Source organism: Drosophila grimshawi, unplaced genomic scaffold (assembly GCF_018153295.1).
Source record: "Drosophila grimshawi isolate 15287-2541.00 unplaced genomic scaffold, ASM1815329v1 contig_1369, whole genome shotgun sequence".
NCBI classification, from domain to species: domain Eukaryota; kingdom Metazoa; phylum Arthropoda; class Insecta; order Diptera; family Drosophilidae; genus Drosophila; species Drosophila grimshawi.
This window is the reverse complement of record NW_025062891.1, coordinates 7,216,736-7,231,602: the sequence shown is the minus strand read 5'-3', so window position 1 is coordinate 7,231,602 and position 14,867 is coordinate 7,216,736. Positions and strand designations below refer to the sequence as shown.

The 14,867-nt window shown below is 40.6% G+C and overlaps 5 protein-coding genes across 8 annotated transcripts in view; 3 read left to right on the top strand and 2 right to left on the bottom strand.

The window, feature by feature from the left end:
* Positions 1–40: 40 nt before the first annotated feature.
* Positions 41–819, bottom strand: LOC6561229 (general odorant-binding protein 68). The gene is made up of 3 exons (XM_001987730.3): positions 769–819; positions 370–718; positions 41–305 (listed from the first exon to the last, which is right to left on the bottom strand). Exons 1-3 carry the CDS (start codon positions 817–819, stop codon positions 97–99), a joined length of 609 nt encoding a protein of 202 aa, XP_001987766.2. The 3' UTR covers positions 41–96.
* Positions 820–1,094: 275 nt separating this feature from the next.
* LOC6561159 lies at positions 1,095–2,030 on the top strand. Its single transcript, XM_001987729.2, has 4 exons — positions 1,095–1,235; positions 1,294–1,422; positions 1,484–1,640; positions 1,718–2,030. Exons 1-4 carry the CDS (start codon positions 1,095–1,097, stop codon positions 1,945–1,947), a joined length of 657 nt encoding a protein of 218 aa, XP_001987765.1. The 3' UTR covers positions 1,948–2,030.
* An 8-nt stretch (positions 2,031–2,038) lies between these two features.
* Positions 2,039–7,040, top strand: LOC6561203 (cilia- and flagella-associated protein 61). The gene is made up of 15 exons (XM_001987728.3): positions 2,039–2,351; positions 2,431–2,745; positions 2,803–3,105; positions 3,309–3,416; positions 3,494–3,624; positions 3,687–3,967; positions 4,033–4,115; positions 4,173–4,647; positions 4,751–5,025; positions 5,083–5,319; positions 5,369–5,949; positions 6,007–6,170; positions 6,229–6,480; positions 6,541–6,750; positions 6,809–7,040. Exons 1-15 carry the CDS (start codon positions 2,077–2,079, stop codon positions 6,977–6,979), a joined length of 3,861 nt encoding a protein of 1,286 aa, XP_001987764.1. The 5' UTR covers positions 2,039–2,076; the 3' UTR covers positions 6,980–7,040.
* Positions 7,041–7,060: 20 nt separating this feature from the next.
* On the top strand, positions 7,061–12,030 carry LOC6561202 (cilia- and flagella-associated protein 61). 3 transcript variants are annotated; one of them, XM_032734499.1, is made up of 14 exons: positions 7,061–7,374; positions 7,437–7,736; positions 7,799–7,943; positions 8,290–8,447; positions 8,509–8,651; positions 8,702–8,994; positions 9,051–9,355; positions 9,548–9,740; positions 9,791–10,077; positions 10,146–10,382; positions 10,443–11,017; positions 11,085–11,248; positions 11,306–11,554; positions 11,615–12,030. In XM_032734499.1, exons 1-14 carry the CDS (start codon positions 7,106–7,108, stop codon positions 11,978–11,980), a joined length of 3,684 nt encoding a protein of 1,227 aa, XP_032590390.1. In that variant the 5' UTR covers positions 7,061–7,105; the 3' UTR covers positions 11,981–12,030. The 3 variants fall into 3 exon arrangements, with proteins under 3 accessions (XP_032590390.1, XP_032590392.1, XP_032590391.1); XM_032734500.1 differs by lacking the exon at positions 7,061–7,374 and having other exon boundaries at positions 7,582–7,624; positions 7,701–7,736; XM_032734501.1 differs by lacking the exons at positions 11,085–11,248; positions 11,306–11,554; positions 11,615–12,030 and having other exon boundaries at positions 10,146–10,360; positions 10,443–10,677.
* Positions 12,031–12,059: 29 nt separating this feature from the next.
* LOC6560786 (filamin-A) overlaps positions 12,060–14,867 on the bottom strand; it is a 29,247-nt gene continuing 26,439 nt past the window's right edge. For both annotated transcript variants that reach the window (XM_032734496.1, XM_032734497.2), the window contains 3 exons: positions 13,074–14,566; positions 12,693–12,872; positions 12,060–12,624 (listed from right to left, as the gene is read on the bottom strand). In XM_032734496.1, the coding sequence (XP_032590387.1) occupies positions 12,493–12,624; positions 12,693–12,872; positions 13,074–14,566 (1,805 nt within the window). In that variant the 3' untranslated portion in view covers positions 12,060–12,492. The remainder of the gene's footprint in view (positions 12,625–12,692; positions 12,873–13,073; positions 14,567–14,867) is intronic.

The window sequence follows — 14,867 nt, the reverse complement described above, 5'->3', positions numbered from 1 at the left end:
ATAAAAATAAAAATCTGTAAGGCATCGCATGAGATTTGCATAAATTGTAAGCGGTTATTTTATTAGTTCTTTGATATTTCACAAATTCGTAATTTCTCACAATGTGGCTATGGAATCGGTACAATTCCGACTAAACTGCAAAAGGTTCTCACATTCCTCGGTTTTGGCCCAGCGAAAAGATGGACAATTGTGAAAGAATTGTCTTATAACACAGGCCATAATCACAGCAGATTTTGGCTCGCAAAAATCTTTTGTCATATGCTTGAAAATGGGATTTGACATGAATTTCGCTGCATTCTCCTCGACTGAAATGAGTTGCATGATTCAATAATATAATGTGAATATAAACTAATATATTATTGGATTTACCTTTGCCATGACAATGATTGAAGGCTCTGATCATTTCGTTAACATACTCAGGATCATCGCTGTGCTTTTCCAGTAGGGACTTCTTCACAGCTTCCATGTCCAGATTATCGTCTTTCATGAAGTTCAGCTTGTCAAAAACGCACTTGGCAAAACAGGTGCCGGCAATGGCGTGTCCAGCAGTCAGATCCATCATGGATTGTTCATTTGAATTGGGCAACTTGAAGCCATGCTCTTTGGCGCAGTCGGCCATGATCTGATTATGTCCATCGGGATGCTTGCAGCAGTGGTGGATCTGATCCTCGTGTATTTGATCGGTTTTATCGCAGTCGATTTGAATAGCGCCGGCGAACTATAAAAGTTATTATGTATTATATATTGACAACTTTTGCAGAAGCTTACCCAGACGAGATAGCCGAATATTATGGGAAATGCCAATACCATAATATTCATTTTTGTGCTGACTTTGGGTTAACTTATGATAATTTTCTGGTTCTTATATAGGTGATTTTTCACCCCCTTAATGAGGCATTACTGAAATATAATATTTTCAAACTAATTGTTTTGTTTTTGATATGATTCATTACACAAGTGGGTCTGTAAAATTAGTCATTAATTTTGTTTGCATTTAATTAAGCAAACAAATTGGATTTAAGTGCCCCCCAGCAATTGTTTGTCATCTTATAAAGCAGAGTCCCAAATTCAAATCGACTACATTTAGGAATACAATGTATAAATATTCCTACGCTCTGTTGACTCTGCTAGTGGGTCTCTTGATAGTCACTCACGTCCTGGCCCGGGATGCTGAAGATGACGCGGTAGAAGCACAGAACGCAAATAGTTTGACTGCGGAGCAGTGTGGCAAGAAGGTGAGCAGCACTGACTTCCAAAACTATATAGATAACTGATTAATAACTGTAATGACAGCGCAGTGGATGCTGCTCGGAGTTGTATATTGGTGACCTGGATTGGCTGTCAAAGTGCCTTTCCATGCACGCTAACAAAATGCCAGCTGAAATCGAGGCCGATATGGGCAAGACCTTCAAGTTTTTATCGGTGGGTAAAAGGATTCGATACTTATAGATTATGTAGAAGTTAAGTGGATGTTGTTTTCTAGTGTTTTGTGGAGTGCGTATACAAACAGCGCAAGTACATCGGCAAAAGCGATACGATCAATATGAAAATGGTAAAACTCGATGCGGAGACTCTGTATGCGGATCGACCCAAGGAGCAGGAATATCACATCAAAATACTTGACTTCTGTCGTAAGGATGGTAAGGATGGTGGCATATACGACATATTAAATTCATACGTTATAGGTTAGACATAAATTAAACATAATTTTTTCTAGCTATTACCAAGTATAATTTGATCAAATTTGCTCCGGGCTTCAAAGCGATTGTGAAGAATGCCTGTCGACCATTTCTGATGATGGTATTTCTTTGCCAAGCGGAATATCATATGAAGCAAGAGTGCCCCTACTTTCGCTGGGAAAGTAACGACAAATCGGGCGGCAAAGAAATGTGCAAGGATGCGAGGGCTAAGTGTTATGAAATCGATGGCATTACACTCAATCAGTAGTCAATGAACCCAAATCTATATATTTACGATTCATAAATCCAAGCACACCAGAACACAAAATAAAACATAACATTGATAACATATACACATACACATTACATTTACACGCACATATTAAATTTTACACAAATGTCGTTGAGGTACACAGTGCGTAGGGCAATTCAAAATGACGTCGATTCGATATCATCGCTAGTAAATGCGGATAAAATCTATGGGTTTGGCAATAAGCGTCCCAAATTCCAGGAGGGGCAGATCTTTAAGCAATACCAGACCCATCGCATGGTCGTTGAGCTTAATGAATCATCGGACAGCACTCTAATAGCCTATGCTGAGTTTCGTAATTATCCTGCAATTGGTCCATTGCCCAGCGACAGCTGGCTCGAGTGGCTGCACAAAAAATATTGGTGAGATCGAGCATATGTATTATGTATATGTATATATAAATATATATTGAGCGCATTAACAGAGCCTGCTTCTTCTCAGTATCACAGTGAACTTAAGCAGTCTGAATTCGTTGTTCTTTAACTTTTGTCTGTACCGTTGCGAGCATCCTGACGCTCTTCTAGCCTTACTCCAAGAGGTGTTCTACGTTGAGAGCCGTGTTTTATATTTGATAACAGTTAAGACTCCAATTGTGCCCGACAATAAGCATTATGCTGAGTGTTTTGACGATTTGAAAAAGTACGCAATGGTCTTCTATCCACGCGAGTTTAGCATCACCTCCAATCCGAATACGCAATCCGTTTATATAACGGATCGCATTCGATTGTTACCAAAGATCACATATCGCAAAGCTCTGTAAGTTTCTTCAGTCCAGTCTATACCCAAATGTGTCTGCCAACAGTACTACTTTAGCCCCGAGGATAATGATGACATCATTGAGATACACGAATACGAGATGCCAGAGATACGAGACAAGTTGGGCGACTTCTATATAGCCGATGAACTATTGCGCACGGATGAGAATGCCAAGAATAGGGTGTTGATTGTTGCGGAAGTGCAGAACGAGCTTCAGGAGTCGTATACTGCGGGCTTCATCTGGTTGGATTCTGATGTCGACATACGTTTTTATGTGAGAAACTACGAGATGGAAACGTTTGGCAATCTTATCAAATTTGATAAGAAGAAGCCATATAATTCGGAGCTTATAAATGTTAAGTGAGTGCTCAATACTTTTAAATATTGACAAACTGTGCGTTATTTAGTTAACAATAATCAATCAAGAAAAACAAGATTCAAACAAAACGAGCGTTAGTATGTCCTTTAAAAATTATTTTCTGTGGTTGTTAATAAAAATATATTACACACTATCATTAAACCAGCATGCAATAAACTTGTATTCATTATTCACATTATTTTAGATCGGTTGAGCCCAGACCTGAGGCATATTTATTCACAGCAGATGCCATGGATGATCTGGACGCAATAACAATTATTGGTGGTGTTCAATTCAATGATAGTGGAACCAGGTAGTGTGAATATGTTTCCATAATGCCTTTGCCGCCCCCACTAAACGGCTTTTGTCTACTGGTTATATTAACTATAGTGTGGCCAGCTTGGGCAAGTTGCGAGTAAGCTCAAATCGTGGCACAATTGTCGATACGAAAGTGGCGACCAGTCAGGATAAGTTTTATATGCACGAAGACTTATATCTGAAGTTTGACTTAATATTCGAGAGTAAGTTTCGTGACAAAACAAAAAGAAATGAATTATCATTAAAAAGTGTACTCATTTCTTAGAGCTAATCATGGCTAGCTATTATATCAACGAACAGATGAAGAGGATTACTTTATTTTATAATACGAACAGTAAGAATCCGCAGAAGGATCACATTCAGGCTGCCTCCAATGTGTTTTCCTTGAAGTGCATATGTGTGCACAAGGACTTTCCTCTGGAGCGTTTGTTCAACTGTCTCGCTGCCATGTATTCAGCGTTTCCGGACCGTGACTATTGCATAATGACCATACCGAAGAGTCTCGAATCTCTGCGCAGTCACGGGGAGGCACTCAAATATTTTGTGGCAAGTCACAAAAAGAGAACCTATAAACAATTTTTTTTAATTGTCCTTAGCTTTTTCTTGCATAGCCAGTAGCACAACGTCCCAGCGAGGAAGTCAATTTGGATGAAATCTACATAACGCATCGAAGTACTTTTTTTGGGGAAATTTGGTAGATTTCAATTACAGTTGGTGCTAGCTAGAGTTTTCTAATTGTTTGCTTGCACAGCATGTATCGCTTGGAAAAGGATGATGCTGACAGGATACTAAACCTGGCCATGAGCGGCCATACGTTTTCAGAAGTTAAAACGGTCTCGCCGGCTTCAAGTTTCTCCTTCAACCCCAAGGCGGATGCATTCATCAACATTGATCACGAATTGCAGGTCATAAAACATATCATCACCGAAGTGCTGGACAATGAGAGCAGCGAATACGATGTCTTTACCATACGCTGTGGAGATTCCAATAAATCAGCAAAAGAAAATACAGCTATTGGGTTTGTGATTCTGAGAAAATTTTTGAATCATCACGAGTTGTATTTTCATTATCATCTCCCCAAAAACGATAACCATTTGAATAATCAACGTGCCGAGATTATATCACTAAAGTTGCATCCACTCTTCAATGACAGCAGCGATGTGATATTTCGTATTCTGGCGGCCAAGACCAACTATTGCGATTTCTATTTCATAGTTGCACGAGTGGTAAAAATATAGTATATATACCTATAATTTTAGCTGAAGTCCATATAAACTACATTTTAAGAAAAATATCAAGGTCATCCGAAATTAATTTCTCGATTTACAGAAATATTTATTCAGCAACGATTTGAAATCGATGATGATGGTCATTGAGCCGAATCCCATGAAGAAAATATATTTCCCACCCACCGAAGTAAGGAGTAGGGAAAGACTTAGTGATTTAGAGGATCACGATTATTATAATGATGATTTGATTATTTTTCGCCATAAGCTGAATCCAACCAAATGGTTTGGCCAACCCAATAAACTGGTCATCATTGGATTCACTCCGGTGGCAAAAGCTTTTCTACGACAGCTAGTCTTCCATTGGAATAGCAAGGAGTAAGCTGTCAATTCTTGGGCTCTGATACCCATTACTTTCACATATTCCTTCGCCAGTCACGTAAACTCGGAGAATTTCACCTGCCTGCCACGTCTGCAGGTGATCGTTATTGCTGCCCCAGGAGTAGTAGAAGCGGATTACGATTGTATGTTTCAATGTCCCTACTGCGACAATATGGGCGAGTGTTATCTGCACCATCAGCAAAGCTGCTGTTATGTGCGAGATGTTTTGGTACGCATAGATTTACGCCTTTGGGTGCATTTTGTCATCGGACGCGTCAACTACGTCAACAGGTGAGAATTGCAAGAGAAGACAAAATAGATCCTAATAGATCATTGACAGGGAAAAGAAGTATGTGAAAATCAATAAGAGCTGCGAGATCTATTACGATACTTTGCTGCTAATGAATTATTTAAATCACTGCCTGAAGACCGAGCAGGTTATACATCATTCGGGTCGCTTGCCCTCTAATTTTGTTGAGATCAACAATCGCCTGGATAAGTTTATACTGTTCTATAAGCTTCGGGTGCTCCTTGAGAAGCATGCGCGCAACCATCACATACTCATTTATGGTGGCAACTTGCAAACGTATGAGTGCATATCCTTTCTAATGAGCCATGGTGTCGCTCCCGAGCGAGTGATTCTTGTGATCCCCTATCGTAAAGTGGGCACTCAAGAACAGCAGAAGCTAAAGAATCCCTATTATGATAGGAATATACAACACGTACTAGATGACATGCTAAATGATTGCAAAATACAAACTCATTCGGATCTCATCTTCTCACATTGGATGCAACATGGTACGGCCAATTTCATACTTGAAGTTGTTTTCACAAAGTTCAGCAGCAAGAAGGTGTTCAAATGTGATTGTGACATATTTATATCATTTGACGAGGGTAACATGGACACTTATACCAAGGAATGTAAGTCTCTGAATGTAATTTTGTACTATTGATTTAATAACAATTCCTTTTTGCAAGGGCTAATGGAATCGGAGATTACGCTTAGTGGCTCAAAAATTTTGGTTAATAAGGAATTTCAAACAAACGATCCAGACATTTATGCAGCAGGCACTTTTATCGAAATCAAGGACTATCTGAATCATCAATATCAGTATGTAAGCGAAAGGGAAACGGCCATTAAGGTAAGATATTTCTATCTCTATTTATCTACCTATCTCCTTTCTAACTCCTTTTTAACAGCTCATGCATATACTGAAGTTGAATGCTTCTGACACCTTCTTTGAGGATAAATACTCGCAGCCCACATTCTTTAAGGCCCTACTGCCCCTCGGCTACTTCATATTTAAGGTGACGATGCCGTGTCGCTATTTAGCCAGCAAAATTATTGGCTGTAGTAGCTATACTCTGACCAGTTATCACAAGAACACCTTTTGCCGGATTGGACTCACCTCCAAGATGATTGTAGATGAGATTGTGATTGTTACCAAGGAGGTAAGTTCTTAGAAAATGTTTGAACTTTTCAAGTAGTTGGCACTTAAGTTCCAATTGTAGGATCAAGATTTTGATTATCTTGAGCACTTTTGCGGTAAGCACGAATCCATGTTGAATAACCTGAAGGCACGTCATCAGAATGGACAAATTAAGTGCCTCATGAGGTTTCTTCGGGAGCCGTGGACAGAACTATTGATGCATGACGATTTTAATGATTTTCAGGTAGAAAATCACAGAATGCTCTTGCCCATGATAAAAGGATTAGATATTGTATAGAAAGTGTACAGTAAAATAAGCATCTTTACTTTAATTCTTTCTTTGTGTACAGAATAAGCGCTGTTTTAAAGAATTGCTCATAGTCAATCAACGGGTATTGGAAGAAAATCTGCTTGAATTTATAAGAAAAAATCGGCGAGACTTTCATCACGATTTTGCACTTCCCGAGGACTATGTGACTATGGATAGATTTAGCGGCACTTGCGGCAGTTCTAAAATTTAATATACATTTTACAATGTTAACAGAGTAGTTTTTTGAAATACAATTCATTACCTGAAGTACATCCACATATAATGAAATATATATACATATACATATACTATAACTTCAACTCACAAATACTTCAAAATGGGTCAAGAATATGAGATACGCTCGGCCAATATGAAAGATATTGGGCTAATTGAGAGTCTCTTTTTATCGGAGTCGGCCATATATTTTGGCGAAAAGCAAGAACCACCTCTGACCCAGCTTTTCCATGAGTATCAAACCCATCGCCTTGTCGCTTACCAGCCAGATAACCCCAACGAACTACAGGCCTATTGTGAGTTTTGCATATATCCCAATATACCTGTACTTTCGAACGATTACTGGATACAGTGGTTGCAAACTCGCTTTTGGTAAGCAAATCGACGGGTATTGTTTGAAGCGAGAGGGTATCTCTTAATTGACTGCCTCACAGCATTGACTTGCCCATATCACTGATGAATACAATATTCTTCAACTTTTACATTCAAATTAAGAACCATGATGAAATATTAAATTTGGTTATCATGGAGTTGTTTTATCGCGAGCACAAAGTAACCTTCTTAATTGTGGTCAGACCACCCAACTATTCGTCCGAGGAATATGAGATGCTGCAGGAGCATGGTAAGATCTATTATCCCATTGCCTTTAATATGTTTAGCTGCAGGAATTTGCCAACAATTAACATCATTAAGCGCAGCGAATTTATGCCTGAAATAACCTTTCGCAAGGCCTTGTAAGTAAAACTTTACTTAGTGTGTAAAAATAATTAAAATAGTAAAAATTATTACTATGTAGACCTGAGGATAACGATGATGTTATTGAGATGATTGATTTTGAAGAGCCGGAAATGCGTCAGGTGCACGGCGATTATTTCATTGCCGAGGTACTCATGGGCGCAGTAGTCGGTAATCTGGATAAGGATAAAATTATTGTCACAGAGGTACACGCTTTTAAATATAAAACTCTTTTTTACTGAGTCAATCGGTTAGTTAGGACATTATGCTACATTATGTACGGTAGAACATTTTATTTAATCCACAAATGTTGAGAAAACTGGTTTGGGTACTCATCAGGTAGTTTTCAAAGAAAGAATAGTTTACAACAATATCATCCCTGGGTAGAAAATTGAATCCATAGTAATAACATTTAATTTGCATTGTTTTCAAGCTTATTCATAAAGTTAAGAAAGAAACCAATTATATATAAAAGCTTTTCTAAAATTCCACAGAATTTGAATTTTTCTTAAGCCCGCATACTATAAGCTTTTGTCATTTATTAATATGCAGGACCCCGAAGCTGCAAATGGGGGCACCACAGGGATGATGTGGCTTACAGAGGAGGTGAATATCGAGATGCTGATTAAAAACTTTGACCTGGAGAGTTTGGGCAACCTAGTGACGTGTACTCCAGATGCTCCACATGGCGTCATCCAATTTAATGTCTTGTAAGTAGGATAGCTTAATTTATTAAGTGGACATTTAATTATATCTATTGGATTGCGGCAGCACTGCAGAACAGCGGCATTACTTTAATCTCAACACAGAAGTAAATATTTTCAAGCGCAGCTCTGCCAGGTTGGACAAGACCAAAATTCACAATGCCCATCATCAAAATTATATTTTCACAAAATTCAAATACATAACCGATGGTAGGTAAAAACTCCAAGTTGATTTTAACATAATCTTTCCATACTTGCAGAGCTAAAAAATCGAAACAATTATCTGCACAAAGTAACGAAAACTCTGAGCATCACTTTCGATCTGCTGGCGAGAAAGAGTTTAATCAGAAATCAAAAATATTGCCTGAACAATTCCTCGAACGCGTTTATGATGAAAAATTTCATACTGCACCCGAGCCTCAGGTTGGAACATACCTATTATTATCTCTGTGCCATGTTTAGCGCCTATCCGGATAAGGACTACTGTGTGATAGCAATACCAGCTAACACTAAGTACTCTGCTAGCTTATGGGCGCTACTTAAGTTTTTTATTGTGCGTTTGATATTTAAAGTAGTATTCCATTTAATTTTTACAAGCCTCTGCTATAGCGCGTAAAACATCGCCCCAGCTGCGAAATATCCGATGAGATCTTTATCGCACATCGCTGTTCCGTTAGCACAGAGCTCTGTGTTTTTCCACTGATGAAGGATGATATTGATGATGTCGCCAAAATGGCGGGCGAGTCCAATTGTTACAGATCTTCTGCCGAAACAATTGGCAGTCAGTGTCCTATTTTAATGCAAATCATTTCTGATTATCTGTATAATCAGAAGTCCGAATTCAAGTGTTGGGTTATACGTTGCGGCACCGTGGGGAGGGAGAACACAATAATCGTGGGATTTGTCACGCTACGGTAAGTGTAAGAGATGTATGGAACTCGACTTTATTTTTAGAAGAGTTTACACAATATAAAATGTTTTTATTGCGTATTATTGTGCTGTGGTCGGAGATAAAAACTTTAAATGAATGTAACTATAATTTAATTTAGTTTAATTTAAATCGTACCCTGGATATATAAAAATATTTGTTTGCTCTGCTTTTGTAGCCCTTTCTCGAACTATGAAGCGGTATACAAACAGTATATGCTGCCCCACAATGCGGACTACTTGACTTATGATCGTGGCGAGATTATAATGCTGAGACTGCATCCGTACTTTCACATGTGGTCGGATGAGATCTTGCGCACCGTGGCCATAAGATCAAGTTTTCGCGAGCTCTTCTACTTCGAAGTGATTGGGGTAAGAATGCCTAGTTTGACACTAACCGCATAACTAAGACTTTCACTTAGGACGTTGAGATGTCCAATGATTTGTCCAGGAAAATGATGCCAATAGAGCCACGACGCAAGATCAGAAACTGGTTCACCGACACAGAGAGCCCACTTTGCTACAGACGATCATCGATGCCTGTGAAAATTCCATTGATTAACTGCGTCAAGGATAACTATTATTTATTCCGTCACAATCTGTTTCCAACCAAATATTTTGGCAATCAAAATCCTTTGGTTGTTGTGGGCTTCTCGGACATATGCAAGGCTTTTTTACGTCTCATTGTATTTGGCTGGAATACGACTGAGTAGGAGCTAATCTATCTATATATATAATTATATATGTATATATATGTATGTTTTTTTAATTTCATAGCTACAAAAATGTGAGTGTCAACAACTGCCTGCCCTTGGTGGATATTACAGTGATTGTCAACTATGGTGAGATTGAGGCTGAATATGATCCCAATGTCACCTGCCTCTATTGCACTAGCAACAACGAATGCTATTTGAACAGTGCCCACAGTTGTCCCTTTGTAATGGACACCACAAAACGCCTGGACATGCGCAATTGGATCAACTTTGTGGCTGGTAATGTGGAATCTATCGATCGGTGCGTGATCAAGTAAAGAATGCATTTTAAATTTATTACGTATACGTCTCGCTCTTGCAGTGGTGAAAAGTGTATCGTTTTGGACAACAACTGCAAGATCCACTATGATAAGCTGCTGCTGTTGTGCGACACCAAATTTGGACTTTCAACGCTGGACAGTGACCCAATTAGCGACTCCCAGACGCCATACAACTATGCACATATCAATGGGCGGCTGGACAAGATAATATTATATCACAAGCTCATAGAGCTTAGCCAAGGCGAATTAAGCAGGAAACATATTGTCATCTATGGTTACGCTTTGGCTCTGTACGAGTGCATTGATTTCCTGCTCAGGCACAATTGCTATGCCCATGATATTGTTTATGTACAGCCGCATATTGTGCAGGAACCGGAGTACTTGAATAATCCCACAATTGATAAGAATCTCGATACCATACTCCTTCAAATGCTCTCCGATCTGGGCATCCGAGTATACGAATCCAGCAATTATGTTAAGTATTCTCTACATGAACATATCAATTTCATAGATACTGTTCATTTCAAGCACTGTCCCGATGGCACACAATTTTCCTTAAAATGTAATCTTTTTATCAATTTTAATGATAATTATCTTACCGCACCTATTGAAAGGGGTGAGTTCTTATGAGATTTTATTATTGATGATTTTGGCTAGAAAGTTTCTTATTTGAATTATTATAGTGCTTGTCTATAGCGACATTCATATGCAGAATAGACAGATTCTTGTCGATGAGCAGTACTGTACAAATGATCCGCATATTTATGCGGCTGGCAAGCATGTCACCTTTATATGGGAAGTATTATATCAGTATACCAATGTCAGTGAATATGAACTGGCTCACAAGGTGAGTGTAGACCTCTATCAAGTTTAAGGCCAACAAGTATTGTTTTTGTTTTTCAAGTTGATTGACATACTGGAACTGGGTCAGAAGCCGATTACCACTGAGCGGAAATTTAGTAAGCCATGCTTATTTCACGCTCAACTGCCGCTGGAGCATATGATAATTAAAATAACAATGCCCAAGCGCTATTTGATGGGCAAGCTATCCAATGAGTACAGTTATATTATGACCACATACAGCGGTGACTTCTGTCGCATACGCATGAATCTTAAGTGGATAGTCGAGGAAATAGTTTGTGTTAGCCGTCAGGTTGGTAAAACTTATTTTATTATACTTTGTCATATTATAATCCCGTTTGTCGTTTTCCAGCTCAATAAGCCGCCATATTTTTTGGAACACTTTTGCGGTAAGCACGAGGCATTGTTGAATAATATGCGCGGCCGTTGGAAGATGGGTTTGATCCCGGATTTTGTAAGCTTCTTTGAGCAGCCCTGGACAGAATATATAATGCATGATCGCTTCAATGACATGCAGGTCAAGAATCATGCCACAATCATTTCACTGATGAACATGCACTGTGGCGTCCAAGGAATGAATATTGGAGATTCCGATTTCGCAGATGCAAGAAAACACTTTCTGGAAGCAAATCTACTCAAGTTTCTACGCAAATTTCGTAAAGAGTTTGTTAACGAGTTTCCATTGCCCGAGGATTGGGAGTCGGAACAGTATACTTAACCAAACGATTTTGAATATATATATTTCATATATTATATATTTTTTAAATATTTTCTTTTAAATATTTTCTTTTACGTAGTATTTTGTAAAATGTCGTGTATTTGTATCGAATACTTTGCCACACATTTGGGTCAATTGTTTTGCAATAATAACATTGTATTACGTAGGTATTATAGGTATTATTTCTAGAACTACTATAAGAACAGAAAGCTATTTATCGTAGCGCCGAAGCCTTTCTAGACTTCTGATAATTGTTTCGATTCGTTCGCTTCTAAAACTAGTTAGTACTCGTAACCTATATATATATTTATATATATATATCGACCTTTACGATCTGCATTGTTAGCTATATGTACGTCCATGTATATATCCCACATAATATATACAATACGAGTTTGATCCATCGGCTAGAGCGGCACACAGGCTGAACTACGCTGTGGAGTTGCTGAATGATAGCGTATGGGCGGGCTTAGGCCACTGGGGAAGATAATGATGGGATGGTTGATTTGGCCTCATATGCCCTGCAAGTACCTTCGTAACTCCTCCTCAGTGTCGAAGATCATGACGGGGAACGGTGAGCCAGGCACAAATTCGCCAGCCCACTTGACCTCAACACGATAATCACCCGGCTCCGTAGGGTCGTACTGGAGAGTAGACAAATAAATACATAAATTATTCATATTTCAAATTTAATATATTCCAAATCGTTTACCTTGCATAGAATGGTGCGATCCTTTTGGCTCTCCCGCTGCATCTCCACGCGGAAAGCGCCCTTTGGTCCGCGCACTCGCACTGTCAGCTGCCCAGCGCCGGCGCCACGTGTGTCGCATATGAAGCGTGATTGGAAGGTCGCCAGAACTCCGTGCTCTATTCCGGGACCATAGACACGAACCTGATTGGGAGAATGAAAGGACACAATATTTAAAGAAGGAACCCTAATTGTTAAATGCTTATATTAATCTATAGGTAAAAGACTAAGAGACTTTCTTCTATTTAATCATATCGACAATCATCTGGATTAACTGTTCATGCTGATCAAGATAATAGTGGGATGGGAGATTACTCCTTCAATTTGAAAATCCTCATTACTCACCTTACTAGCGTCCGGTGCGCCGGCTACCTTCAGCGCAAATGGTGAGCCGGGCACATTCTGTCCACCGTATTTGATGGTGAGCAGATGACGACCCGGCTCCTGGGGCTTAATGTTTAGCGTGAAGGTGGCATCACCGTGGTCATACAGCTCGCAGTAGGCCACTTTGCGGGCACCAGCACAGTGGGCAGTTAGTTCGCCGGGGCCAGCACGTCGTGTGTCTATCCAGGATTTGATGTCTTTGCCAACGATGCCGTGGCGCAGACCCTCGCCGGACGCAATCACCTTGGAGGCATCCATGGAGGAGCCAACGGCGACTGTGAGCGGGCAGCCCTTAACGAGGCGTCCGTTCCACTTGACCGACAGTGTCAAGGTGCCCGTCATGGATTTCTGTGGCGTATACGAGGCCAGCCAAATGTTCTCGCTGGGACGCGGCTGGGCCAGGCTCACGGGCAATGCTGTGTTGTCTTGTGTAATCAGAATGACCTCTGGTCTACCAGCTGGTGCATTCGAAGCATCGATGGTGAAGTGCGCTGCCTCGCCAGCTTGGGCGGCAGCCAGACCACGACCCATTAGCACAACCTTATCGGCAGCCTGCTGGCCGGTGACAAATGCGCTACGCGGGCACTGAGTGATGGTCAGCCCGCTCCAGGTCAAGTCCAGGTCATGCTCACCGGCTGCCAAATTATCACCGGTGATATTGAGGCACATTTTTCCATCGGCCAGCTTATCGACGGGTATCTCGATGCCATCGATGCTGCAGACAAGCTTGCCGGGTCCGGCGTTCTCCACATCGAAGATAATGCGCGCTGGCAGTATCAGCCGGCCATCGTGATCCACCAGCGTGCCCCAACCACCCACAGGAGTGACCTTTGTGGACTCGACGCAACAGACGCGCCAAGGTGAGCCGGGCAGACTGCCACGATTGGGGCAACTGGCGCGAATCTCATAGGTGCCCACAGATAGGATGACATACGAAATGCGCCACTCGTTGTTGCCCAGTGCCTTGATCTTCGGCTCGATGCGTTCGCCAAACTCATCGACACGCTCAATCTGCACATTGGGCGCAATTGGGCAGTAGACAACAAAGGAAGCCTCCTTGTTGCGATGACACACCTCCAATCCGTGTCCGGCGGCGCGTGCATCATTTCGCACACCGCTCGACGAGGCGCTAAAGTTGAGCGGAGAGCTGGGTATTGTCTCGCCACCGTACATCAGCGTCAGCTTGTAGTTGCCCGGCTGGGAAGGCACAAACTCCACATTGTAGATGCCCTCGGACTGCTCGCTGATGAGCACGGGCAAACTTTGATTTGTTGGCGAAATGGCAAATGCTTCCAGCTCAGCGGTGCCGGCGTTGTCCGTGCGCACGCTGAAGCTATTGGAGCTGTGTAGCGCCAGTGGCTCCTTGGTGACGCCCTGCACGCTAACCTTGCTGCTGTCGAAGGCCTCGCATGTGAAGGGGCTGCCCGGCAGCGGTTTCGACTGGTGCAGCACCTCTGCAAAATTTAGAAGACAGTTAATTAGTTAATCATTTGGAATTAACCTATGGTATTCACTTTAAGGCATTTCTGCAATTCAATTCTATACTATTCCAAAATATTTTTGCCTTGCACTTGTTAAAAATTTGTAAAATTTAAACTTGTATAGATATATTTTTATTGATTTAAATAGCAAAATAAGCCTTTTGTTTTATTCGAATAGGCTTTGAAAATATTCTTCACAAAAGTAGTCAACCATATTAGCAGTATTTGAATTTGATTTATAATTTTAATTTTAATTAAAAAACAAAGAAAATTG

What these genes read in the sequence shown, in the direction of transcription:
- LOC6561229 (XM_001987730.3), bottom strand. Translation starts at nt 819, where the DNA reads ATGAATATTATGGTATTGGCATTTCCCATAATATTCGGCTATCTCGTC. An exon ending in TATTCGGCTATCTCGTCTGG is followed by an intron (nt 719 to 768) that starts GTAAGCTTCTGC and finishes TAACTTTTATAG; the next exon opens with TTCGCCGGCGCTATTCAAAT. An exon ending in CAATCATTGTCATGGCAAAG is followed by an intron (nt 306 to 369) that starts GTAAATCCAATA and finishes AACTCATTTCAG; the next exon opens with TCGAGGAGAATGCAGCGAAA.
- LOC6561159 (XM_001987729.2), top strand. Translation starts at nt 1,095, where the DNA reads ATGTATAAATATTCCTACGCTCTGTTGACTCTGCTAGTGGGTCTCTTG. An exon ending in CGGAGCAGTGTGGCAAGAAG is followed by an intron (nt 1,236 to 1,293) that starts GTGAGCAGCACT and finishes CTGTAATGACAG; the next exon opens with CGCAGTGGATGCTGCTCGGA. An exon ending in AGACCTTCAAGTTTTTATCG is followed by an intron (nt 1,423 to 1,483) that starts GTGGGTAAAAGG and finishes GTTGTTTTCTAG; the next exon opens with TGTTTTGTGGAGTGCGTATA.
- LOC6561203 (XM_001987728.3), top strand. Translation starts at nt 2,077, where the DNA reads ATGTCGTTGAGGTACACAGTGCGTAGGGCAATTCAAAATGACGTCGAT. An exon ending in ATCACATATCGCAAAGCTCT is followed by an intron (nt 2,746 to 2,802) that starts GTAAGTTTCTTC and finishes GTACTACTTTAG; the next exon opens with CCCCGAGGATAATGATGACA. An exon ending in AAAGGGAAACGGCCATTAAG is followed by an intron (nt 6,171 to 6,228) that starts GTAAGATATTTC and finishes CCTTTTTAACAG; the next exon opens with CTCATGCATATACTGAAGTT.
- LOC6561202 (XM_032734499.1), top strand. Translation starts at nt 7,106, where the DNA reads ATGGGTCAAGAATATGAGATACGCTCGGCCAATATGAAAGATATTGGG. An exon ending in GTCATCCAATTTAATGTCTT is followed by an intron (nt 8,448 to 8,508) that starts GTAAGTAGGATA and finishes GGATTGCGGCAG; the next exon opens with CACTGCAGAACAGCGGCATT. An exon ending in AATATGAACTGGCTCACAAG is followed by an intron (nt 11,249 to 11,305) that starts GTGAGTGTAGAC and finishes TTGTTTTTCAAG; the next exon opens with TTGATTGACATACTGGAACT.